This window comes from Silurus meridionalis, chromosome 14 (genome assembly GCF_014805685.1).
Source record: "Silurus meridionalis isolate SWU-2019-XX chromosome 14, ASM1480568v1, whole genome shotgun sequence".
NCBI lineage: Eukaryota > Metazoa > Chordata > Actinopteri > Siluriformes > Siluridae > Silurus > Silurus meridionalis.
In genome coordinates, this window is record NC_060897.1 from 2874198 (window position 1) to 2902085 (window position 27888).

Below are 27888 nucleotides of genomic sequence, written 5' to 3' on the forward strand. Positions count from 1 at the left end.
CAGTAGGAGAATGCTGAGGATGGAGACACCAGGAAGGAGGAAAAAAGGAAGACCAAGGAGGAGGTTTATGGATGTGGTGAGGAAGACATGCAGGTAGTTGGTGTGAAAGAGGCAGATGTAGAGGACAGGGGTGTATGGAGACGGATGATCCGCTGTGGCGCCCCCTAATGGGAGAAGCCAAAAGAAGAAGAAGAAGAAGAAGATATTTAATAAATTAAAATTATTGCCAAAATAATTGCCATAAAGTTGTTTAGGTTTGGAGTTCCACATTCAAGGTGGTGGATCTCAATAAATCAAACAAATACCATATGAGATTTGATGTATTCCAGATTCAGTATTCATAATGGTAATGTATGATGAGATTATCAGTGTTCTTTAAGAGATATACCATTAAACACATTTTTACAATCAAATTCATGGTGTTTAGTTTTTATATATGTTTTCAGAGTGATGTACAAAAGCGCTAGAAATTTTGCTTTTGCTACAAATTTGTTTGGAGGATTGTTTTTTGTTTTTTTATAACAAAGACAAAGCAAACCTGGAAAAGTGTTTGTTTAAGTATTTCAGGAAGAGGTGGGTCTTCACCTGTCGCCTAAAGATACCCAGAGAATCGTCTGTTTGGACATCTAGCGGAAGTTTATTCCACCACCTCTTATCCTGAGAGAAGGTGGTACCAGAGGAGCAATGCTAGAAGATCTCAGGCAGCGTGGTGCAGAGCGTGGAGTGATGAGGTCTCTGAGGTAAGAGGGTGCTGGTCCATTTTTGTTCCACCAAATCAAAACCTCTCTGCGTTTTTTCCACAGCACTGGTCTAAAAAGTCCATTAAAAAGAAAAAGCTGCTTTTTTGGAGGATACACACAAAAGCACATGTATAAGAGACTTCCAAGACCTGATCTAAACATCAACATGAACATGCCTTTTATATGCAGGAGAAAACCCCAAAGTAAATAAAATCGCATGCAAAACCGTTTCTCTATTCATGTGCATAAAAACGTACACAAATAAACTTAATGTAAATTTGCAATAAATTACAATATTTCTAGTTGTTATAGGATCATTCGTAGCAATAAAAAACAAGCAATAAACAAGTGGACAAAATTTTCCTCGATGATATATTGACAAGCAGTACCTTCTCTATTTTATATTTATAGACTTGCCTACTAATTGTATGAGGAAGTCAGGTGTGTCAGAGAAGTATGTGAGGGTGGGGCAGGACATGTATGATGACAGTGTGACAGCAGTGAAGTGTGCACTAGGAACGACAAACTGGTTTAAGGTGGAGGTTGGACTGCATCAAGGATCGACTCTGAGCCCTTTCCTGTTTGCAATGGTGATGGACAGGTTGATGGACGAAGTCAGACAGAAGTCTTCGTAGATAATATTGTGATTTGTGGTGAGAGTAGGAAGCAGGTTGAGAAGAGCCTGGAGAGGTGGAGATACATGCTGGAGAGAAGGGGAATGAAAGTCAGTAGGAGTAAGACAGAGTACATGTGTGTGAATGAGAGGGAGGGCAGTGGAGTGGTGCGGTTGCAGGGGGAAGAGGTGGAAAAGGTGGAGGAGTTCAGGTACCTGGGGTCAACAGTGCAAAGTGATAGAGTGTGTTAGAGAAGTGAAGAAAAGAGTGCAAGCAGGGTGGAGTGGGTGGAGAAGAGTGATAGCAGGAGTGATTTGTGATAGAAGAGTATCTGTGAGAGTGAAAGGAAAAGTTTATAGGACGCTGAGGATGGAGCCACCAGGGAAGAGGAAAAGAGGAAGACCAAGGAGGAGGTTTATGGAAGACATGCAGGTAGTTGGTTTGAAAGAGGCAGATGTAGAGGACAGGGGGGGTTTGAAGACGGATGATCCGCTGTGGCGACCCCTAAAGGGAGCAACCGAAAGAAGAAGAAGAAGATTTATGGACCTTACTTTATTTACTTTATTTACTTACTTTAATGCTATAAATATTAGATGTTTTAATAATGGAGTCACGAACAGAATATGTTTTTGAGGCCTTTGAATTTAAAGATTCTGTCATGAACCTAAAGGAGGTAAAATGAGACGTAATATCAGAGGAGAATAATCTAAAATTAGGTTTACAATAAAGAGCTTTGACTTTGTGAATATGAAATGTACCCAGGAGACCAAGTAACTAAACAGTATAATCACAATAAACATCCTTAATGGCTTCTGTAAATTGTACAATAGATTTTTTTATTTACAACAACATTTACATTTGTGCCATTTAGCAGACGCCCTTATCCAGAGCGACATACAAAAGTGCTTTGAGTCTGTAGTAATGAATAAATCTACACTGGTACACCAGATTACAAACTTAATATCAATATAACTCTTGAATTCTACAAACTTGGAAAGTGCTAATTTAAGTGTTTCAGGAAGAGGTAGGTCTTCAGTCATCGCTTGAAGATAATCAGGGACTCTAGGGGAAGTTCATTCCACCACCTCGGTGTCTGAACAGAGAAGAGCCTTGAAGTGTAGTTACCTCTCATTCTGAGAGAAGGAATAGTAGCAGAGTAACTCTGACCAAAAAGACTTTGTGAATGGACTGTGTGAACACAAATGTTGAATGGATTCTTCTTCAACGTTAAAAAAAGGACATAATGAAGATGCAGTTTGACAGAATCTTCTCAAGAGAAGGTCACAGGTGTAAGATCTATGACCGATTTTGAAGTGGAGATCTTTATTTTATTAGGAATAAAGAGTTTGTGAGGGAAGGTCCATACATTATTAAAAAATAATAATAATAATAATAATAAAAAAAAAAAAAAAATATATATATATATATATATATATATATATATATATATATATATATATTTATTATAATATATATATTTATTATAATTATTTATTATAATTATTATAATTTTTTTAAATATTGTGCTGTAGGGAGCATCTATTATAAGGAGCAGACTTATAGGCATTAAACTTATTTATTCTTGTAAAACCCCAGTGTCTGTGTAAAACTGCTCTGAGACAATTTCCACTTGTACAAATGAATAGTTTTTCCATCTTCAGTCTGATGGGATACCCGCATGCGTGATCACGTGTGATCACCATGTTTGTGATGCACACAGGTTTAATCCATTCATCCATGACAGCAAGGTGACAGGAAGTGATCCACGGTTTCAGACACTCCCACACCAGGCTTTAATAAATTGCTCAGCAGAGCTCAGAGCCTCCAAACCGCATGCTGAATCTTCTTCCAGCTGGTAGAATGAGGAAGGTGTTCCCGTGGCTGGCAAACGTGTCCCTGTATAGCACCCTGTACGCCGGCGGGGACCTGGTCCACCAGCGCGTGACGCGCCGCCACGGCGCCGAGATTGACTGGCGGCGCACGCGGAACGTGGCGCTGGTGGCGTTCTGTTTCCATGGCAACTGGAACTACTTTTGGCTGCGCGCGTTGGAGCGCCGCTTCCCGGGAAGGTCCATATCCATGGTGCTCTCCAAGGTGGCGCTGGATCAGAGCTTCTCCTCGCCTCTAGCCATCAGCGTCTTCTACACAGGTGAGTCCGAGACGCAGCCAGAACCTTTAAACCTTCAAATGGCAAATACAATCAATTAATAACCAACCAATTAACCATCCAAACCAATTAACCATCCAAACCAATTAACCATCCAAACCAAAACAAAGCAGACATTGCTTCCACTTGAGACCTGCTGTAATCCTACTGCGTCACTACTAAGCATGTTAAACCCCTCAGAAAGCCTTAAGACAACACTTTACCTTCTGCTTCTTCATTGCATCTTCAGTACCTTCAGACCTTCAAAAATACAGTAAAGCAACTGATGTAGACTATTGTACCAGAAATGTCCTTCCCTGTCCTGTCCTTGGAGATCTGGTGGGTAGAACCATCTTTGGATACCTGAAAAGCTGCGTGTGATGTGTATGGAATTAGTTTTTAGTGTAAAATTAAATTTCAGGTCCTCAAAAATGTTTAAAAACTTTTTAAAAAATGGACCTTGTAAAGCATGAGGTCTCCAACCTTTTGTACACCACGGACCAGTTTTATCTGGAAAATAATTTTTTATGGACCGGCCGATGACGTGTGTGTGGCAACTATGTTACTGGTTGTTTATATATATATACACCGTGTCATATTTATAAGCATTTTTCCCAGAACGTACTTGGCAACCCAGTAGCAACACTTCCATGTCCGTGTCCTGGTAGTTACAGACCTCTGTCTTCTCGTTAACCCAACATCGAGACGGAATCGTACACTGATTTCTGAGAGTAAAGCTTATCTGAAATGCTATACTCTTTTCCTTTTCCTTTTCCAAATGCTTTTTCTTATTAATGACATTTATGAAAGAATCATTGGTTAAGATTTTAGACTTCTGATCAGGTCATGAGTTCAAATCCCAAGCTACCACAGTGCTGGACCCTTGAGCAAGATCCTTAACCCTTAAGTCTTTAACAAAATATTGAGGACTTCAACATCCACAGATGGACCATAAAAAATATACAAAAAAATAATAAAGACCAGTCTGTACTTTACATTGTCCTTGCAGATGTTTATTTTGTATAATAATACATTTAAAAAGAAACAAAAGCACATAAATAGTGGATGATTTCTTTCTATTGTACAAGCAGAAATAACTATATTTTGGTATATTTTACCTGAGATGGTGCAAATGTGGTGAAAATGTAATTACGTGTTAGTGTAATTATGCTATTAAGGTCTGAGTAGGTGAGTTTCAGTTCAATAAAAAAGCTAAATATAAACAGTATCCCAAACTACAACACTTCCACTTTTGCTTTGTATCTTTATACTTTGATAATAGTTCACATTATTTCCATTAAAGACCACAGATGAAGCTAATTAAGAAATTTCTCCAAAATGTAGGTACGGTATGTTTCCTTGTCGCAGTGGTGGGTGGTACCATGTTTGGTACAGATTGTATATTTTACCTGGGACAATCCATGCAGCTTACTTTTAATAAATGTTTATGTAAAGCTGTAAATTTGTTTCCTTTATTCCCTTTATTTTATTCAGTACAAAAAAAAGACTGAAAAGGTACTTTTTCTTGGGTTTTGAGGTACTTTTTTTATATCAGGTACCTGGAAATGAGAGTGTAGTCCATTTATAAATAATTAATGGTACATTCATTGACTTCAACATCACAATTAGCTTCACTCTGAGAGAATTCAAGACATTAATTGCATCTTTGTTGGGTCCAAATCACAGTTTAGTAGCTTTATTATCTGAGAAAGGAACAGTGTAGATGTGGTGTGGCTTATAGGTACAGGTATAGGTGTGCTGGTACTACATGGGCAACGAGAAAAGGACAGTTTACATTTACAGCATTTGGAAGACACACTGATCTCTGTCTCAGTAAATAATGGAGCAGTTGGTGGTTAAATTCAGTTTGATTCACTTTTATTTGTACAATAATTATTCTTATTTTAACAATAGACATTTTCTTAAAGCAGCTTTAGAGAATTAAATAGACAATGAATATAAATCAGTTTATATATCTCTAATATGCAAGCCAGTGGCAAGGAAAAGTGCTTAAGCTTGATACTGCTGCTATTTAAACTCGTGATGAACTCCAACATCTTAACCACCACAAATCATAAAAAATCAGTGTCTAAACAAAGGATCATCTTCTTACGCCAAGTCCTTCTTCCATGTCAGACTGCTTTGTTTCGTTTCTGCTTGGCTCTCTGTAAAGGTGGTGTTGGAGCGTAAACCTATAATCACAGATTAGTCTTTCACGCTTACGTGAGAAGGTCATTTAGTCCCGGCGAGCCTTTACAATGCCGTCAGTGTCACCGGTGTTTCATCTAAACATTTCCCCAAGGCTAAAACTGTAATGCAACAGAGTACATTTCTACATGGAAGTCAATGTTCTCACTGCCATACCTCGAGAAAGCTGAAAGATATATATATATATTTATATATATATATATATATATATATATATATATATATATATATATATATATATATATATATATATATTTATATAAACATACATATTAAATAACAACAGTCAAATTTGCTTATATTCTCTATCTATAATATTAATTTACATTTTTGAAGCTTATCTTTCACTCTCATGTCTAAGAGCATCATTAGTCCACCAGTATCAAGACCACCATTGTTAAGATTAAAACCAGGTTAGACAATCGTTGTAAAGATCAAGACTACTATTAGACTACCACTGTCAAGTCCAAGACCACAATAGACCATTATTGTCAAATCCAAGACCAACATTAGACCATTATTGTCAAATCCAAGACCAACATTAGACCATTATTATCAAGTCCAAGACTACTATTAGACCAGAACTGTCAAGTTCAAGAACACCTATAGGCCATCATTGTCAAGATCAAGACCACTATTAGACCATTATTGTCAAAATCTAAACCCTATTGTTAAATCCAAGACCACATTAAATTACATGTGTCAAGACCAAAATCATTGTCCAAGACCACCTGTAAAGTCCAAAATTGTGTCAAGTCCAAGACCACCTTTAGACCATTTTTATCATGTCCAACATTAGATCACCATTATTAACACCAAAATCATCATCAGACCCTCACTCTCAAGTCTAAGACCACATTAGACCAGCATTATCAAGACCACCAATAAACCAGAAACCACCGCCAGACCACCATTGTCAAGACCCTTGGTGTTAAACTACAAGAGCACCATTCAGTAATCACTGTCAAGTTTAAAGCAGTGACCTCTTAGACCAAAATCGAGCTCAAACGAAAGCCAGATTTTAAAGTCCAATCTTTTACTTCAGCTTTTTCAGCTTCATTCACGCAAACGATATTCGTTTCTGGATGAAGGAATGACTCCTTATCACACTTTGACCATGTGAAAAAAATCGACATAAGCAATAATTCCTCATATGACTCTCGATCAAGACCAAGACCAATACTCAAGGCCAAGACACGTCCCAATATAAATGAAAATACTCGACTTCTAGAATCTCGATTCCTCTTGTTCTTATTTAAATTCTTTGCTTTCTTAGATGAAGAAGGATAAAAAAAGACCACTCTTGTTTTTTTTTCCACAGGAATGAGTCTGTTGGAGGGTAAAGAGGATATATTTGAGGCCTGGAGGGAAAGATTCTTCAACACATACAAGGTAGGATGTAAAAACCAACACTTATTTTGAAAAAATCGATGATTAGACAGAAAGTGACATTAAAATAAGGATTATATATTTGTGATTATCTTGTAATGTTACATACATACATCTTTTAAAGATATTTATGGCCTGTATTTTCTCCAATTTATGTTAATTTTGTGTTTCAGTCGGGACTCATGTACTGGCCCTTTATGCAGGTATGTTGTATGAACTGAACACACTCATTCATCTTATTTAGTGAGCACGCTTGTGCTCTGCGTTCTGGCCCTGAAAACACACCTCCTGGTGCTTCACTACACAATAAAATACTTAAGCTAATATCTATCCAGCTTTCTGGGTACATATTTTGTTCAGAGCAATATTAGATTATTAGCCGTGTTTATTAGAACTAATTTACACAATATGGATAAAAGTATTAGGACACCTGACTTGTCCCTTCACTTCAACTAGGAGACCCAAAACCTGTTCCAGCATGATAATGTCCCTTTGTACAAAGTTAGCTCCATGAAGATATTCTTTACATGGGTTGGAGTGGAAGATCTGGACTGCACCCCAGGTCCTCTCACCTCACCTTCAAAAACAATGTTCAAAAAGCAAATAACATTTTCATGCTCAGGCGTCCACAGACTGTGTTTCAGTAATTATCATTGAGCACTGAGGTGGAAATCCGGGCAGTGAAATGAACAGCCAGGACAGAAGGATGAGCATAACAGGAAATTATGTGTATATTCAGAGAGAGTATCAGGAAAAACAGGACTAGATTAAAGAGGGTTATATTATGCTGGGTCAACAGGAACAGACGGGACAGATAAGGGCAGACGTGATGTCACTACTTACTAATTTAAAACATTCGAATACAGAAATTAATCCACGATTGACATTTTTATCGAGGGCATATGAGCTGAAATGAATAAATGAATAAAACAGAATAAATAGAATTTTCTTAAATTTTAGCAAAAATCACAGGAGTCTTCAAAAAATTTTAAAGCCTTCACTCAGTGTATTACCACAGGTAGAAAGACTAATCGAATATTCTAAAAAACTAAACAAAACAAAACAAAACAAAAATAAATAAATAAATAAATAAATAAATAAAACAAAGCAGAACAACACAAAACAAAACAAAGCAAAACAACACAAAACAAATTAAAACAAAGCAAGACAACACAAAACAAAGCAAAGCAAAGCAAAACAAAACAAAACTAAACAAAACCAAACCAAACCAAACTAAACAGAACAAAACAGAACAGAACAAAACAAAACAAAACAAAACAGAACAGAACAGAACAGAACAAAACAAAACAAAACAAAACAAAGCAAAAAACCTAAGCAAAACAAAGCAAAACAAAACAAAGCAAAACGAACAAAGTAAAACAAAACAAAACAAAACAAAACTAAACTAAATAAAACTAAACAGAACTGAACAAAACAGAAGAGAACAGAACAGAACAAATAAAACAAAGCAAAAACCTAAGCAAAACAAAGCAAAACAACACAAAGCAAAGCAAAGCAAAACAAAACAAAACAAAACAAAACAAAACAAAACAAAACAAAACAAAACAAAATAAAACAAAGCAAAAAAACCTAAACGAAACAAAGCAAGACAACACAAAACAAAACAAAACAAAACAAAACAAAACAAAACAAAACTAAACTAAACTCAAAACTAAGCAAAACAAAACTAAACTAAACTAAACTAAACTAAACTAAACTAAACTAAACTCAAAAACTAAGCAAAACCAAGCAAGACAAGACAAAACAAAACAAAACAAAACAAAACAAAACAAAACAAAACAATCAGTGCAGTATTTTTTTCCCCGCTTGCATTATTTTTATGCATTTATTTTCTTTACTCAGTATAAATAACATGAATGAAATGAAATTAAGGACAACCAAAGTACAAAAAACATCACTTTAATTCATTCTATAAAGAACCAAAAGTCTATCTGGTAAAATTTTTAATTAGTTTTGGATAAACGCTTCTCTGATGTCTAAGTGCCTCAGCTGTGCGTTTTTAGTGTGCACTCATGAGAATATTCACATTTTCTAATCGCTTTGTTTTGTCCAGTTCATGAACTTCCTGTTGGTGCCGCCGTTCCTGCGCACGGTGTTCATGGGCTGCTCGGCGTTCGTGTGGTCCGCGTTCCTGTGTTTCTCGCAGCAAAGCGGCGACGGCACAGCGGCTATGGCTCTTGACTGGATAATCAGCCCTGAGAAACGGATCATCAGCCACAGCACTAACGAGGAGAAGTGATGGATGTGAAGGCACATGGGAAACGCAACTTTGGTGCCTTCTCTTATACTACAGACCCGTATGAAATGACGCACAATAATGAATTATCTAACTTATATATTGAATTTATATATGTATATATTGAATTTTCCTCTGGGGTGAATGAAGTGGGCTAGAAAGCTAAAAATATGTACACTGTATGGACAAAAGTTTGTGGACACCTAATTGATATGTGCTTTTTAAAATCTTATTCCACCGTTAGTTTCTATTCGCTCTTATAATAAGCTCTGCTCTTCTGGAAAGATGTTCCACTAGATTACTGTGTGTGCTTGTGGAGATTTAAAGGTGTTGGGTTGAGGGTCTATAGCAGGAGATGTTCAACTGAAACCCATGTTGTACACATCCTATACAATTGTGTCCTTCCAGCTTTGTCACACAAGTGGGTGGAAATGTCAGGTGTCCCAATACTTTTGTACATACTGTATATACTGTGTGTGTGTGTGTGTGTGTGTGTGTGTGTGTGTGTGTGTGTGTGTAAGTTTATATGTAAATGTTACTTGACATAACTTAAGACATATTTTATTTTCCACTGACTGGATCCCTCACGTGTACAAGCATGTGCTGATTGATCCACATCCCAGTTATTATAATCATATTAATACCATTCAGAAAATTGTTTTTGGCTCCTCTGGATTTTTCATCCTCATCATTGCATTTAACTACACAAAGCACTGTTGTGTTTTTAACATTTAATATATTATTACTCATTTATTTATACTGCAGAACAGGTACTTTCTCAATTCCGATTGGTCTGAAGGTGTAGATTATCCTCATTAACATACTTTTGATACCTCATGTTTTGTTTAGCAACATCTTATGATTTTTGTACGGGAAAACATGCAAGTATATATATATATATTTATATATATATTTATATATTCATATGCTGTTAACTATGTACTGTAACAGTCAATGGCAAAGCTGTGTTTTTTTTTTTTTGCTGATTACCATAAAATGTTATATATAATGTAAAATGTGTAACATATATATGTTATATTTTAAAATGTTATTGCTAACGTGTTGGTTTCGTATGTAAGTAAATAAAAAAACATAGACACATACCCAGTTATTTATTATTATTATTATTATTATTATTATTATTATTATTATGTAAATTGTAAGTTAATTAGAATTATAATCAACTTTATTGCCAAGTATCAGGGTTTGTATGTACAAGGAATCTGTCCTGTTGTGCTGGTGCTTTAAAAAAAAACAAAAAAAAACAAAAACTTAAACTGTAATTAGAAAGACATATAGCGCCACCTTCTGGCTCTGCGTCTTATAACAAAATTAGAACTCATCTGTTGAATAACATTTCAGTAATTGTTAATATTAATATTACAAAAAGTTTTTTTGGGAAAAGTATTTACAAAAAAAGGACACTATTTAGAAAAGGGGAAAAAAGAAAGACAGCACAGGTGAGGACTGAGAAAACATCACCTGGAAAAGAAGGGAAGAAAATTAATTTAAAAAATAGGATTAACTAAAGTGAAGAAAAAAATTATGCAAAAAGCCTGAAAACGTTCAACCTGTTTTTTCCCAGTTCCCTGTTTGCTACTTCCTGGTTGTGAAGGTGTGGCTCCTCCCACTTACGGTGTAACAGGTAACGGTGTCACACCTGGATCGGTTTCTCCTGCGGAACAGTTGAGCGCAGGATTCGGGAATCATCTCTGGGTCTTATCGAATGAGATTTTTTATAAGGGAAAAAAAAGTGGTTTGTTTGTTGGTTAATTTGATATAGTTTTGGGAAGAGGAGAGAAGATCAGGGTGGATCCTGATGGAGGAAGCGGCTCTTGGAGGTCTGGGCCGGTGCTCGTGTGCCTTCTGGCTGGCAGTGGTGTTCGACGTGTGCGGCCTCGTGGTGCTGCTCGCCGGGGTGTTCGCTGACATCTTCTTCTACGACTTTCTCATCTACGCCGGCGCAATCATCATCTTCCTCAGCCTGATCTGGTGGGTGTTCTGGTACACGGGCAACATCGAGGTGCCCCCCGAGGAGCTCGAGGACGACGTGGGCCTGCTGAAGAACAAGGAGAAAGGCTTTGCCGGCGTCCTCAGGAGGTTCTCGAGCCGGATCAGGAGCTCGGTGAGGAGGACCGGAGGATCCACGTTTGAACCACGTGGCCGACAAGGTGGCCAGGGGTCTGTAACCGTCAACCTTCCCATGACTCCTCCTCAACCTCAACCACCATCATCCCATCAAGAACACCTGAACACTGTTTCAGCCGCTGTGGCTACAGAAACTTCGCCCATATGAGCCTCAGATTTACAGGTTACTATCAATACATTGCATATTTATTACTAATACACACCTTTAATGAACAGGTAAGTCCTGTAACCACGCCCACTTCCAGATTAATATTATAAATGCTTTAGAGTAAAATAACACACTCCGGCTGAATACAGTTCGCGTGACAGATTCTATTTTGTTGGATTAATAATGTTTCGTTATTATTTACCCTCTTAGACAAATATCGAAACTAGTTTTGTAACACACCAACAGATGGCAGCACAAAGCAGCACGCACAGGCACAGGGAGCACCGACTTTCAAAAGTTGTCAAAAGACAACTTCCCAAGGATGAAGATCCAGCTCAGAGGTGGCTATTTAGATGCCATTGCGGAGATCGCAGAAGGTGTTTGACTCTGGGAACGCTGTATTGCTGTGAAGGTGATGCATGTAACTGTGGATAAATAATATCCTTTCTCATACAAAGAGCTCACTCGTCTACGAGCGAAGCTACAGTATTGTCTTTTGGACGTTTTTTGGAGGAAACCCACATAACCCCATTACTGCACTCAGAGCTCGGGTTTGAACCCTGATGCACTCCAAAATCTAGTGGAACATCTTCCCAGAAGAGTGGAGGTGGATGTTAAAAGAGGAGCAAAATACCCATCTTATTTCTTTCTCCGTGCAAGTCAGCCTTGTGTCACTCGATCAGATCATCTGGACATTTTTAGATAATATTTTCCATAAAGGAGGGATAGGAGCTCATCAGTCTCAGGATGAAGATTCTATTTTGTTTGATTAATAATGTTTTTGAATTTTTTAAATAGATGTAGCACAAGGGAGGGACGGTCCATTGTAGGCTATTTAATATTCATATATGATATTATATAACATTTATTAATAGCAATAAACAAAAAACTATGATCGCCATCGACGATACACATCTGGAAAATCCTTGGTAAGGGATGACCCTTTCACAGCCACGCCTTTGTAGTGCAAAAAAAATTTAATAGAACCAGACGTTCTTTTCCTGTTGTGTCTGCAGGAAGACGCAGCTCTACCTCTGCCATGTTAATCTGTATTCTATGTGACTCTCAGGAGGTAGTGATTAGAGAACAACTCAGTGCAAATGACACGGTGTACAAATATAGTGGTGCATTGTACAGAAAAATGAGGTCAAATATGTCCACTGGCTATATCAGACTATACATTAGATCACAGTAATTATACAGAAGTGCAAATGACAAGAGACGGATTGTGTTAAGTGCGCAAACATCATCAGTGCCGTACAGTACGGGTTTTTTAATCAAATAAGTGATTAATCAATTCGTGTTTGTTTGACTGTATGAGTTGCTTTAAAGACAATTCTCAGTTAATTGGACATACGTTTGTGTTATTACATTTAAAAAGTGTTTTTTTTGTTTGTTTTTTTCTCAAAGACTCGATTAAATGCTGTTTTTTTCTGCTGTGTGATAAATCTGGCTTTTCAGAAAACTAAAGAGCTGCTTATCTACATGTTAATCATTTACACCATTAACCATGCACTGGAAATACCACACACACACACACACACACACACACACACACACACACACACACACACACACACCTCTGTATTGTTTCACCTTGCCTATTTTTCTGACTTATTGTTCATAGAAAATCTGTATTCTTCTTATTATTAATAATAATTATTATAATTAATGATTGTATTATATTATGATATAATGGTATCATATTAAAATTAAAATATGTAATATTATTATATATTTTCTATTCTTCTTCATATTATTATTATTATTACTATTATTATTTTTATTATTAATCATTGTATTTTAATATATAATATAATTTAATAATATACAATTTATAATGTATAATATATTATATAATATATATTTATATTCTTATTCAAATTATTATTATTATTATTATATAATTATAAAATAATAATTATAATGACCCAAAGCAATGCTCATGTGCTGTAGTGTGTATTCTGTACGAGCAGGTGTGTGACTCAAATGTGTTTCTTTTTCACTCCACAGTGACCTGATGAACAGAAAAGAAATCAAAATGGACCTGAAGTCACGACGGCACTGTATATTTATTTTTGTAGTTATTGATATTTTGTTTGTACAAATGATTGTTTGATACTGTTGTATATTGATTATTATATATATTTTTTAAAAACGTTATCATTTTGATTATATTTTGCTTGATTTTCTTGTAGTGATGTAATCACTGCCGGCTCTTTCACCTTCAGATAGAAATACTATACGGCCAAAATTATTTGGACACCCAAGCACATTCCAACAATCTAGCAGAGCATCTTACCAGAAGAGTGAAGATTATTATACCAGTAAATAGGGACCAAATCAGGAAGGAGCACATGCCAATCTTATGCTCAGGTGTCCACAAACTTTATAGTTTAGATATAGTTTAGATGGATGTACAGCTCTCTTTGTTTTTTCAATCATGACTTTTGTGTGGAATTGATGATGATGATGACAATGATGTTGATGATAAAACACTATGTATTAGGTGGATCATTTTTTACAAACCAGACTGAAGAATAAACGGGTGTTTTTTTGTAGACGTGATGTTGGAGGCTGATTTGTGTGCACTTCCTCGTGCGGTTTTAACTTCCACTTGCGTTCGGTTCTCTAATAAACGCCACCTTTGAACAGCGAGGCGTGTCCCATTTCCCCTTATCTCCTTCTTCTGTTTGCGTGTGAGTGTATGCTTATGGAGAGATTTGTACAGTGTGAGAGGAAGCGTGAGAGATTTGATCCTCTGTGTTTTATTTATTTATATTTTCATTACTCTTTAACTTATAGTGGTTGCTAAGCAGCACACAAACCTTTGACCTTCGGGCTGATGAATAACACACTGATCCTGGTGATTTAAGAGACATGTATATATATATAGTGTACAGAGTTTGCCAGTTGTTATGGCTGTCACTCTTTGACCATTTTTATTGTAAATATAAATAAATAAGAGGCAAAATTAAAACCTTCAACCCAACACATTTAATCACGACATCCTTCCTTTACTCAGATTTTAATCACTAAACATTTGTTTTACTGATGCAACAAGTCTCAGATCAGGCACCAAACCAGTTTGGTTTGGTGTCCTGATGATTTATGTAATTTAAAACTTAATTACTTAATTATTACATAATTACAGAATAATTTGTTTTCTTGCTCTATGTTGAGTTTGGGTTCACTACTAATAAACACACATTTGCATAAAGCATCCATATTTGTCCATGCGCTTGTTGATTAGAGTATTAAATACCTGAAAAGGATTCAGTTAAGGTACGTTTAGAACAGATAAAAAAGTACTCTATTATGTGTATATATATATATATATATATATATATATATATATATATATATATATATATATATATATATATATAAACTTGATATACATACAGGTAGTACCCAAGTTGGTGACTTTGCCAGGATCTCCCACCTCTTGAGATGCCTTACTCTTGCCAACGTTGCCATAATTAAATATTACAAACATAATATAAACATTATATTTTTTGAGGGTTATGATATTATTTATATTAATAATTAAAAATTATTATATTTTTCTTTTTTTTAAGTGGGAGATATTGAGCATCCTTTCTGACCTTTTACATTTGTGTATAAATAATGTAATAATATTAAAAGGTTTAGCATGAAAATGTGATCCATATCTTTTGTTTTTATCTGAAATAATAAATAATTTTAGATTCAGTCAACAAAGTAAATAAACATTTAACCTCAAATTCAAAAACTTGGCAATACTCTGTCTCTGTGTGTGTGTGTGTGTGTGTGTGTGTGTGTATATATATATATATATATATATATATATATATATATATATATATATATATATATATATATATATATATATGTACTATATATATGTACTGTATATGTATGTGATGACTTCCGGTATACAAGTAACACTTCCGGCTTTTCATTATTTTATTATTATTCGCATCTCTACGGTGATGTTACTCGTAATTATTTAAAACTGTTTTTATACTTATGTAAAACTGTTAAATCAAAACAAAAAAAATTAAAAACATTTTGGCAACATTCAAACCGGAACACTTTCTCTTTGTGTCGCGCCGAGATTACGTAATCGGTTAAACCCGCCCTTCTACGCTGTGATTCGGCAAGAACGCGTGCGTTAAAAGAATTGTCCAATCGTTATCTAATCATGGCGCCGGTGGGCGGGGCAGAGCGCGTCTCGCGGAAACACAGGTCCTGGAGGATGATCACGAGGCGCCCGCGTGTGTACGTGTGTTTATATACAGCTTATAGATAATTGTCGGATGTGGACGTGTCTGTGATTGGAGACGCGTGGACATGTCCCGACATCTACGCTGGAATATAAATCGGATTAATCAATAGAAATCAAGAATTCAAGTTAGGCACGTGCGCAGTGATCAGATCCATTGATCACACTCCATTACCTTATTAAGCTCTTTATTATTAGTAGTATTATTAGTGTTTATAAATCCATCATGGAGGTGGAGAGAGACTTCATTCACACTCCTCCACCCAAAACTGTGCGCTTTGGGGACAATGTTGTCAACACTTTGGCCAAACTCGAGCAGGTAAAAGATTTCAGTCTCAATAAACTTCATTATAGATACATTTCAGCATCAAACAATCAGTTCTTGGGTTTTTATTATAATTTATGGTTTTGTTTCCATTCTTAAGGGAGACACAAGTGACTATGAGATGATAAAGCACCAACTTTTAGACCCTGATATTAAGGTAAGGCGTTTTGAAGGACCTCCTAAACTATACACCAGGTCATCTCAAAACTACATCAAGACCCCAGCAGGGTGAAGTGAAGAACATCTCCTGTGTAGAACAAGGTGGCATGGTTTAGGCAGCATGTGAACAGTTTGTAAAGTTGAGGTGTTGGAAGATAGAAAAATGGGCAAATGAGTGTAATCATCTGATGAGGGACAAAAAATGTGATGTCCAGACCAGACGTGTCAAACTCAAGACCCTTGGGCCAATTCCGTAATATTGTCACGTTTCTTTTTTCTTTGTATTTTTTATCAAAGAGTAAAATGGGAAGATGTTCTGCTGGATTTGGGTTCATCAGCCTTGAAGGTGTTGGTAAACTCCGGTAGTGATGTAGGTGAGGTGATGAGGCCTGGACCACCATCCCAAAGGTGTTCAGTAGGGTTGAGATCAGAGCTCTATCGCAAGCTAATCAAGATCTTCCTCTTCAACTCATTTGATGTAGATCTTCATGGAGCTGGATTTATGCACATTACCATGCTGGAACAGGTTTGGGTCTCCTAGTTGGAATGAGCTTCAGCACCTGTAGACAGGTATTCCGGCCCACTCCTCGTAAGCAAACTGCTCCAGCCCTCTCAGGTTTTGAAGGGGACCTTCTCCAGAGTGCATGTTTCAGCTCTTTTCACAGATGTTGAATAAAAGGCTTTAGAAGAGTCCAGCGTTTTGTTCTTAGCCGTTCTTAGCTGTGTGTTTTGGGTCATTTTGCTGTTGGAGGACCCGTGAACTGCAATTGAGACCGAGCTTTGACACGTGGAAGCACGTTTCACGCCTTGATAGTCTTGAGATTTCATTGTGCTCTATGTGTTGATTTTTCATCAAGTGTAAATGACCTAGACAAAGAAGTCCGATTCATGGAGGCTCCACCTCACAATTTAGGGGATGCAAAGGATCTTGGTGTAACATCTTTGTACCAGATTCTACAGCAGACCTTCAGAGGTCTTGATGGTGGAGTCCAGGTCAGAGAGAGACAATACTTCTCTAGGGTTTAATGTTAGTTTGAGAAGCAGTGGAGTCAGTATGTGTGGTAAAAGATCTCTCAGGTCACATTAACCTCGTTATGTAAGGAGAAAATCGGACAAAGGTGTGGAGAAGGTGGAGAGTTACTTTTACAATCCATCATGAAGTGCTTTTATTTCTCATGTATTGGTGTTTTTTCACAGGACGCTCAGATCATCAGCTGGCTGCAGGAGTTCAGGGCGTGTGTCACGCAACTCGGCAAAGAGCACGAACAGCTGATCTACCCACTTTTGGTAAGGAGCATCTCTACACACATTACGCTGTAATCCAGAGTGATTTACATTGATCTCGTTCATACTACTGAGCAGCTATGAGGTTAAGGGCCTCGTTCAGGGGCCCACAGGTGGCAGCTTAGTGTGGCTGGGATTTGAACTCATGACTTTCAGAGCCAAAGTCAAATGCCTTAACCACCAAGCAACCACCTCCCCCACCACCAACAGGGATTGGTTCAGTTTTAGTGGTGGTGCGTCAGTAATAGCGGTCCGTGGGGAAACGCAGTGCTCCGTGTGTAGTTAAATGGACTGAATGAAGCGTCGAAGCAAAAACACACAAGAACCAGTGAATGAGTTGAAAAAAGTTGAGCAGACAGATGAGTCCAAACAACAGAAGAACTTGGAGAGAAGCAGAGAAGAAAAGATTAGACTGCCCTCACCCCCATAGTCGCACATGGAAGTGGAATTTTAATGGTTTGAGGTTTTAGAGCAGGAAGATTTATTCTGGAAAGTGAAAGCAACCAACATGGCAACCATTCCATACAACAACACCATGTGATTCCGTCTGGACTGCAGCTCATTGGAAGCGACTTCAGTGTATGACAAGACGATGAGCCGAAGCGACGAATACATCCAGACTCTAAGTGTTATTTAGAGAGCAGACAGACGTCTGGAGTGATGTCTATCATGGAACGTCCTGCTCAGTCACCACATTTAAATCCTATTGAACTGCTCTGGGATGAACTCGATCACAGGAAAGAGTGAAATCTCCAACTAGTGAAGAACATCTTTGGTGAGGCACAGCATAGTGTTTCAGCTGAATGTTCTGAGAAACGTGTCCGGATGCTGAGAGTGTGAAGCTGTTCTTCATGCTGAGGGAGGATTTTTCACTGAGAAGAAAGTCTGTACATTTATATATTTGTTTGGTCAACGTCAATCTATATATCTCTTTAAAAAAAAAAAACAAAAAAAAAAACACACTATTTATTTATTTATTGGATGTAATTGGTGTATTTCCTGCCAGAGGTTGCCGTGGCTCGGGCGGAGTCCCGCCGTGGTGGACGAATACCTGGCGTTCCTCGGTAACCTGATCTCGGCTCAGACCGTGTATCTGCGGCCGTGTCTCAAATCGCTCGTCTCCAATTTCACACCCAGTGAGTTTCGCTTATTTATTCCGTTCTCGCTGAATCGGCGCTTTTTACTCAGATTCCGAATCGAGTGTGAGCCAAAGTGCTGACGTTTCACCATCTTTTACAGGAAGAGTCAAAATCCGTGAAGGGAACGTGGACATATCGGATTCGGATGACGACGACGAGAGTGAGCGTGTTCTGCATCTCACACTCACACACCCTCACACACACACACACACACACACGCACTACATTTATTAATTAGAAAGTGACCAATAATTTGTGCGATATTTGGTACGTAGATCGCTTTCTCCTGTTTCTCGAGCGCGTTCTCTCAGCACCGCTGCTGCTACGTGAATACGACGTATCATCTCTACGGGGACCGAGGCGTGTCCTGAGAGTCACATAGAGCGCAGATTGACATGGCAGAGGTAGAGCTAGTGGTGGACGTGAACCTACATGTTGCTGTAGTTTCCTGTAGAGGAGAAGAATGTGTCCTGATTTACGAGGCGAATGCGTCATCAGTATGCTAAACGAGAGCACGTTTTCACGATCATTGAACTATTTCGTAATTTGTGAACCAGGAGAAATAGGAAGAGAATTAAGTCCAGCCTAAAGCCTAAATACAGGGGGTGAAGAGTATATTTTAATACCGGAATATCGTTTATATCAGTCTGACGATTAAAATTAGCGTTATCTAATGCCGACGTTTTGATATGACAAGAATATAAAATTTCACCGCTATAGCTACCTGGATCTTTTCCTCTCTGGAAGAACTACGCCAGTGTTCTCATTGCCAGCACTGCCACAGGACCGTGTGAGTCGTCAGACTGGTATCGGTCCTATACCAAAACCAACCTTGGTATCAATACTATCGATATTAGGATTGATCCTCCCACTGCTTGGTAGAGCTGCATCATCTTCCTGGAGACAGAACGGGAAAAGAGAGTCTGGTTTTATTTTTATTTCTTTTCTTCTTCCACTACAAAGGTATGTGTGAAAGGGGTCATGTGTTAGAAGTCAGAAGTCACTTAAGACAATGGATGATTTTCTGTCTGCCTGAACTTATGTACCGTATTGAATCGCATTGTGTTCTGTTGGATCGGATGAAATCTGTAAAGCTGCTTCACACGTAACCGGGGCTGCAGCTATCGATTATTTTACTAATCGAGTATTCTATTTATTTAATTATTTTATTTTATTCATTCAGCACCTATACTTTGTCACTTTTTTTCTCTTGTCATTTTATGGTTTTGGTTTCAATTCTTTTCTTTTTTTTTTTTTCCTTGTCATATGAATCTTCCTTTCATTTTGTTATAGAAGGTCATTCATCTTTTTCTCCCCTCGAAGTGTCTGGGGCTGAGATTTGATCCAGACAGGGTCTCTGATGATGTGCTACAGGGGGTGGGTGCAGAGATGAACCTCAATTAGAAGGAAAGGGTCCCCATTATTTGAACTAGGAGACACAAACCTGAGAACTGAGGGCAAAAGACAAAAAGGTACAAAAAGAAATCCAAAATTCATTCATAAAAATCTACAAGCTGAAACTTCCGCCATGAGGCGACAAATAGGGACATCTAGTGGACAAAGGGGGTAAAGCAAGGAAACGTCCTGATAGAGAGCTTCGTTTTGTGTCTAAAACAAATACCCAGTAAATCATTTTGAAAGATTTCTCATTTCTATATTATACTGATTTAGAAAAAAAAAAGTAGACACGTACCCCATCTCTAATTTGGTCTTGTTTTTCGCCTTTATTCAGACCTTCCTAGGATATTCGATCACTGTCATCGAGCCTTGCAGATGATCGCAAGATACGTTCCATCGTAAGTTGCGACAAAAAAAAAATCTTGTAGTTATTATTATTATTATAAACAATATCATCAAATTCTCCATCTTATATGTAACAACACACATTTAGTAGGTAGTTCTAACATGTTATTATTTTTATTATTATTATTATTATTATACTTCTGCATATTTATATTATATTCTTTTCATATGCTATTGCTGTTATTAATTAATAAATTTATTATAGTTAGTATTTTTATGATTAGTTGTTCATTTCTTTTAAAAATTCTTTTGCTTTTCAACATTATTATTTCTATCGTTCTTCATTTTATTATTATTTTAGTTTTTCATTTCCCCTTTTTTTTTTCTTTCTTTCCTCTCTGTAGCACCAGTCACTTCCTGATGCCGATCCTCATCAGCAATTTCCCGTTCGTACAGAAATCTTCCAGAACACTGGTACGTCTTGTGTTTATTTTGTATTTATTTTGGACGGCTATCCCGCAAAGGTGAGTGCACCCCTCACATTTCAGCAACCGTTTTAGGATCTTCTCAAGAGACGATACTGTAGAAATGAAACTTGGATATATGCAGAGTTACTGTCCTCTAAAAATAACTCAACATAGTCATTAATGTCAGAATATCTGGCAACAAAAGTGAGTCCACCCTCAGTGATGACATCTGTACGTCGTGTAAACATGCAACACATTCTATTCATCATGTTCATGTTTTTATCTGCTTGTCAGGACCATACAAATTTGTGTATCTTCTGTTAGAGCAGATAAAATGTGGTGTCCAATTCTCTCATACTGACCACTGGATGTTCAACATGGACCTCATGGTAGAGTCTCTGAGGATTTGAGAATTAGATTTGTTGCTCTCCACAACGATGCAGAGACTGTAAGAAGATCAGTATCACCCTGAAACTGAGTTACAGTACAGTGTTCAGGGTCATACAGAGGTTTTCTAACACGGGTTCCACTCAGAACAGACCTCGCAAGGGTCCATGAAAGAAGTTGAGTCCTCGTGCTGTCCCAGAAGGAGCCTCTTCTAAAGCTGCTCACAAGAAAACCCTCAGTGTGCTGAAGAACAACCTGTCCAAGAACATGACTTACTGGAACCATGTCCTGTGGTGAGGAGAACCAAGAAAATTGTGTCTTGCCTACAGTGAAGCATGGTGGTGGCAGCATCATGTTCTGGGGCTACATGAGTTCTGCTGGTACTGTGGAGCTGAGGTTCATTGAGGGAAACATGGATTCTCATTATGACATTCTGAAGCAGAACATGACGCACTTCCTTCAGAAACTGGGCTGAACCGCAGATTTCCAACATAATAACGACCCCAAACACACCACCAAGATGACCACTGCCTTGCTGAGGAAGCTGAAGGTGATGCAGTGATCAAGTATGTCTCCAGACATGAACCCTATTGAGCACCTGTGGGCCTCAAGCAGAAGGTGGAGAAGCTTCATGCGTCTAACATACAGCAGCTCCGTGATGTCATTATGGAGGAGTGGAAGAGGATCCGAGCAACAACCTGTGCTAAAATGGTTGCTGAAATGTATAAACACACCCCTTTTTACACACTTATTACGTACCAGTGACGCACAATATCACGTACAGTGTTGATCTCGATAGACCTTGTGCTTCTAATGTTCCTGTGACTCTGTAGCAGCTCCTCCACATCCACGAGACGATTAAATATACGTATATAAAGTGTGTGTGTTGATGTGTGTGTGTGTGTTTGCAGGAATGTTATGTTCACAACCTGCTGCGGATCACCGTCTACGTTCCATCTCTGAGACGGGACGTGCTGGAGCTCATCGTCGGCAAGATGCTCGCTCTGGATGTAGGTCTCAAATTTCCTTCAAAATCCTTCATTTTTCTCTTTAGTTCATTTGAAACGCATCCGCTGGCTTCACGCTGAGACAAGTTTGTCGAGAATTTGTAATCGGGATCAAGTTTGAATGGTGAGGTTTGTGTGTGGTAGGTGAGCGCCCCCCGCAGTGAGATCGAGGAGATGGAGAGTTTGAGAGAGCAGAACGCAGTGGCACAGGAGGACTTTCTGTTCAACATGGTGAGCTTCTGAGAAAAAAAATGTAATAAATAAATATATATATAAAAAATACAAAACACGATATACCCTCGGTCCAAAAGTATTTGGACACTCGACTTTTCCAGCCATATGTGCTTCGGGGTGGAAGATCTTCCGCTATAGAGCTTCAACGCTATAGAACAGCTTTTTCCTCCTCACATCACCTCACTAACGCCCTTGTAGATGAATGAATCTCAGGCAAATCTCCAAAAGAACCTAGTGGAACATCTTACCAGAAGAGTGGAGGTGGTTATAACAGCACATGTGGAATGAGATGTTCAGAAAGACCACTTTTTTGTTATAAACTTCGCTTTAAACACAACTGCTAATGATTTTTTCTGTTGTTGTTTCTCGACAAGGATGAGGACGAGGTTCCTCCAGGTGCCGACGGTGCGGTGATGTTTCACTCTGTAGCGAGAGACTGGATACGTTGATGTCGGTGCTGCTGACCTTTATCAAGGACATGAGCCATGTTAACGGTGTGTTTCTGATTATTCCTGCTCAGGTCTATTCCCAGGATGTTTTTACTGTCTACATCTCATGGATTTTAGATCTAAATGTCCATGTATCTGGTCTTTCCTGTAGGAGAGTTGGATGTGGTGAGAGTCAAAACTCTGTACAGAGATCTGGTGTGCGTGTTCGATAAGCTGGTGCTGCCCACTCACGCTTCCTGTCACGTGCAGTTCTTCATGTTTTACTTGTGCAGCTTCCGCCTGGTGAGTGGTAGATGTTTAAATCACAACACACACACACACATGCTCATGGATCTAATTCTTGTATACTTGAGATGCACACTATATATATGTTTCATGTGTTCAGGGTTTGTCTGAAGCCTTCCTGGATCACCTGTGGAAGGTCCTACAGAGCCCATCTCAGCCCGCTGTTCTTCGCCAGACCGCCACCGCTTACATGGGAAGCTTCCTCGCCAGAGCCAAGTTCATTCCCATAGCGTACGTATCCATCTCTTGTTCCTCATTGTGCTTTAACTTCTATAAAGAAGCATATGATCTGTATGTGATGCCAGAATGTTACTCTTCACACGTCCTTATATTGGTTTGCCCTCATAATGCTGCTCACTTTCTTATATTCGGGTTCGGACACACCCACATGATCATCCACACACCTTCTCATTTACTTTCACCTGCTTTGCCTTTTTGTATATGAACGTAAACACACCCACATAATCATCCACGCCCACTTTGACCTGCTTTGCCTTTTTGTATATGAACGTAGACACGCCCACATAATAGTCCTCGCCCACTTTGACCTGCTCTGCCTTTTAGTTTATGGACTCAGACACGCCCACTTTGACCTGCTTTGCCTTTTTGTATATGAACATAGACACGCCCACATAATCTTCCACGCCCACTTTGACCACTTTGTGTGTTCACACACAGGACTGTGAGGGCATGTCTGGACCTGCTGGTTCCTTGGCTTCATCTCTACATCGACAGCCAAGACTCCGGTTCTAAAGCGTTTTGTGACATTTCCCTGCACGGGCCGTTTTACGCCTCCTGCCAGGCCGTGTTTTACACACTCATCTTCAGACACCGAGCCATCCTGGGGGAAAACATGAAGAAAGGTGTGTCATCTTCATCCTTTATTTTTGTTCATACACACCACGTGATCATATTCTAGATTAGTCGCTTGCAGTCAGCGCTGTTGAATTCTGGAGTTTTCAACTACATGACAGTAGTGCAGCTGCATATTTCATGGTTTAAGTTGTCCTGTGTGTGTGTGTGTGTGTGTGTGTGTGTGTGTGTGTGTGTGTGGGTTTGTGCATGCAGGCTTGGCCTATTTACAGAGTCTGAACCTGGAGCGGATTGTGATGAGTCAGCTGAACCCACTAAAAGTGTGTTTGCCGGCTGTCACCAACATGTTCGCCTCCATCATGAGGTATCATCATAAAGCACCATAACAATTGTACACACACACACACACACACACTTTGTGCTCCTCTATTTTCTTTGCCCGTTATCAATGCAGTCATCACCCAAAAAAGTTCTATGTATATAATGAGTGTTTTATTTTTCTGTTCTTGCAGGAAATATCAGCTGGTGTTCTGCTACACAATCATCGAGCGAAACAACCGCTGCATGTTGCCTGTAGTGAGGAGCTCAATGGGAGGAGACTCTCTTTCCACCAACACCAATCCTCTGGATACGTTTTTCCCTTTCGACCCGTACCTGCTGAAGAGGTGCGTTCTGAGGAAAAATCGATCCGTTTCTTTCTTTTCCATAAATAAAAAAATGACCTTTTGCTGTCAGGGAAAAATAATCACAGATGAGGTTGTAGGTTGCAAGCAATATACGAGGTGGTATCAAAAAGTTTCAATACTGGTTTTATTACACACCAACAGATGGCAGCACAAGGCTGCACGCACAGTCATAGGGAGCACCGACCTTTATGAATCATTACGCCAAAAGCTCTGACCTCGTGCACATCCGGCTGGAAAATTGTGACAGGCAACCTTTGGTAGCAAGATTGTGACGACGCCGTTTTTGAACTTCTCTCACAGTTTATCGTTTTAGGAATCAGGAACAAAGAAATCACCACGTTGGTCATCTTTTGTCTGGAAAAGCCCAAAATCGCACAACACATACAAGCCATCAAACAACGAGCCTTGATTATTGTTCGTTGGTTATTAAAGTCTTGTGTTCTCTCGTCACAGATCCGGACATTATTTCGAATCCATCTATCAGGTGTGGGAAGAACCGAGCGACTGCATGGCAGCTCAGAAGAAACACGTCACAAATGTATGTTGACTTTATACAGTGTTTTTTTTTTTTATGTATAAAAATGTGTTTGTATTAATTTAATGCAAAATGCTCTGGCAAAAGTTTGTGGACACCTGACCGTAAGATTTTTGAACATCCCTTTCTACATTCGCTCCCCATGTCTCCCAGTCTTCTGGGAAGATGTTCTGCTAGATTTTGGAGTGTGCTTGTGGAGATTTGTGAGATTTTATTCAGTCACAAGGGTGTTAGTAAAGTCAGGTACTGATGGAGGTCAGATGGAGGCCTGGGGTGCAGTTAGATCTCTCTATAGCAGGAGATCTTTCACTCCATGCCATGTAAAGCATATCTTCATGGAGCTGGCTTTGTGCACAGAGGAGTCGTCATTCTGGAACTGGTTTGGGTCTCCTATTTTAAGTGAGGGCAAGATTTCATGCTGCAGCACCTAAAGACTTCCTGTACAATTGTGTGCAAACAGTTTGGGGGGAAAAAACATATATGGCCGGAAAAAGTCGTATTTTATACAGTGAACATATTGTGATGTTCACTTGTGATGTTCTTCTTTCCCAGAATCCTACAGAAGAAGAGGACGACTTCCTGCACGGTGAAACTCCTAAAGCCGACACGGTGATGGGGTCGTACGAGTCGCACCGCCACAGCCCCAGCAGCGTTGGCTCTCCTCCCATCGCCTTCCTCCAGCGGCCGTTCTGATACACTTCTAAATCAGAAATCTGAGATGTTCTTCTTTCTTCAGACCACCAGGAAGAGACTGTTCTTTCACATTCTCATTCAGGTTACACACAACTTCGCAAAACATGTTTCAAGAGGACTTGGGAGAAGTTTCTGTACATTTATATAACTTATTATAGAAGTTTAAACAAGGACATGACAGGAATCAAGACGAATGAAATGATATTTGTCATAATGACTGTGGCATCATGGTAGCTAGCTGGTGCTAATCCGATGCTAAAAACTGACCTAGCTCTAATGAACTAGCCTGACAGGATTTCTAAACGGACTTTTTCATTCACGTTAATAAATGTTCATAATAATCAAGAATACCGGTAGCATGATGGCTAACTAAAGAAGTCAAACAAGTCAAATGTTAGCAGTCGATCGATAGCGTTAAACCGTAGGAACAATCCTCGTTTCTTCACTCGGTCATGTTCGCTATCTTGAAATGGTTTTTTATAAATGTTTGTAACATTTTGTAAACAGTCTGCCATGGTTTAAAAGCTAATGTTATTGGCTAACACGACTTAATCTGACAGGATTGTGAAGAGAATCGTTTCAAATTCTCACGTTTTCATAATCTTCATGGCTACCAAAAGCCAGCTGGCTAACGTGATTAAAACCTGACAGGATTTCTCAACATGTTAGGGCCGCTAGTTTTGAACTGTCTGACTAGCATTTCTGTACGAATTTTTCAGCAAATTTAAGAAATGTTTGTAAAATTCATTGTTTGCTATGTTTGATGTTCATAATTTTGCTAATTAGACGAATAAGTATTTGGGCTGATCATGATTTCTGACAGGATTTTAAGGTTATTTGTCAACGTTAATAATCCTCACTAGTGCTGTTAGCTAATATGGATGGTCACGTAGACACGATTTGGCGCTTCTGCGTCTGTATCTTTGCTTCATCTTTTCTTTTTTTTTTTATCTTGGCAAAACAGAGATATACAATCTTATCTAAAGCACATAGTGGTGCAAACCTGAATCTTGTTCATACGAGGTCATCCTTGTAAAATAATTTTCGTTATTTATTACAGTATAAATAGGATTTTTTTTTTTTTTTTTAAGGCGACTGTTTCTAGAAAAAGTCATGATCCGATTCAAGTAGCATTAATATGAAGAGGGGTTTCTTTTGTTTACTGTGTTAAAATGGCTGTGCTACTTTCATTTAGTTAAATAAAAAAAAAGATTGGGCTACTTGTTATATTAAAACCCTGATCATTGACTTTGTGGGCTTTATTTTTTTTTTTTTTAGGTTTTCAGGTATTTAAAGGGATACAGGAAACTGTAAAGGTGCTCAGTGGAGTAACAATAAAAAGACAAAACAGAATTACTCTATTTCTTTATCCTCCATTTTGCATAAAGTAAATAGTATGTGTGTGTGTGTGTGTGTGTGTGTGTGTGTGTATATGTATATATATATATATATATATATATATATATATATATATATATATATATATATATATATATATATATATATATAATAAAAACGTAATAATGCAAATTAATATTAACGCCACAAATTCATTTATTGCACAATTAATGCAGCCTTTAATGTGACACATTTTTTCTAGACTTCCTTTCTTTACTCAGATGTCAAAAAAGAAAACTACCGAAAAGTCTTTTTTAATCACTAAACATTTATTTTACTGATGCGCCAAGTCTCAAATTAAAACCTATTAAACCCATATATAAATCCTCTATTTGAGAACCGCAAAAATTAGAAGAAAAAAGATGAT

The 27888-nt window shown here is 38.2% G+C and overlaps 3 protein-coding genes and 1 long non-coding RNA gene across 4 annotated transcripts; 3 read left to right on the forward strand and 1 right to left on the reverse strand.

Moving 5' to 3' along the window:
• Positions 1-2886: 2886 nt before the first annotated feature.
• Positions 2887-10437, forward strand: mpv17l (MPV17 mitochondrial membrane protein like). The gene is made up of 4 exons (XM_046866958.1): positions 2887-3503; positions 7030-7100; positions 7271-7300; positions 9172-10437. Exons 1-4 carry the CDS (start codon positions 3188-3190, stop codon positions 9355-9357), a joined length of 603 nt encoding a protein of 200 aa, XP_046722914.1. The 5' UTR covers positions 2887-3187; the 3' UTR covers positions 9358-10437.
• Positions 10438-10466: 29 nt separating this feature from the next.
• Positions 10467-11058, reverse strand: LOC124397376. The gene is made up of 2 exons (XR_006927913.1): positions 10926-11058; positions 10467-10836 (listed from the first exon to the last, which is right to left on the reverse strand). It is a non-coding gene; the product is annotated as an uncharacterized LOC124397376 (long non-coding RNA).
• Positions 11026-14308, forward strand: si:dkeyp-72e1.6 (transmembrane protein 238-like). The gene is made up of 2 exons (XM_046866959.1): positions 11026-11665; positions 13664-14308. The coding sequence occupies exon 1, from the start codon at positions 11174-11176 to the stop codon at positions 11648-11650; it is 477 nt and encodes a 158-aa protein (XP_046722915.1). The 5' UTR covers positions 11026-11173; the 3' UTR covers positions 11651-11665; positions 13664-14308.
• Positions 14309-15853: 1545 nt separating this feature from the next.
• On the forward strand, positions 15854-27479 carry rrn3 (RRN3 homolog, RNA polymerase I transcription factor). The gene is given in 18 exon segments (XM_046866564.1): positions 15854-16236; positions 16343-16399; positions 17599-17688; positions 18692-18821; positions 18925-18984; positions 20557-20620; positions 20972-21041; positions 22333-22431; positions 22573-22659; positions 23037-23088; positions 23091-23156; positions 23263-23393; positions 23497-23627; positions 24075-24259; positions 24465-24573; positions 24722-24874; positions 25349-25433; positions 25983-27479. Coding segments are annotated over 18 exon segments (1803 nt in total). The 5' UTR covers positions 15854-16143; the 3' UTR covers positions 26124-27479.
• The last annotated feature ends 409 nt before the right edge of the window (positions 27480-27888 follow it).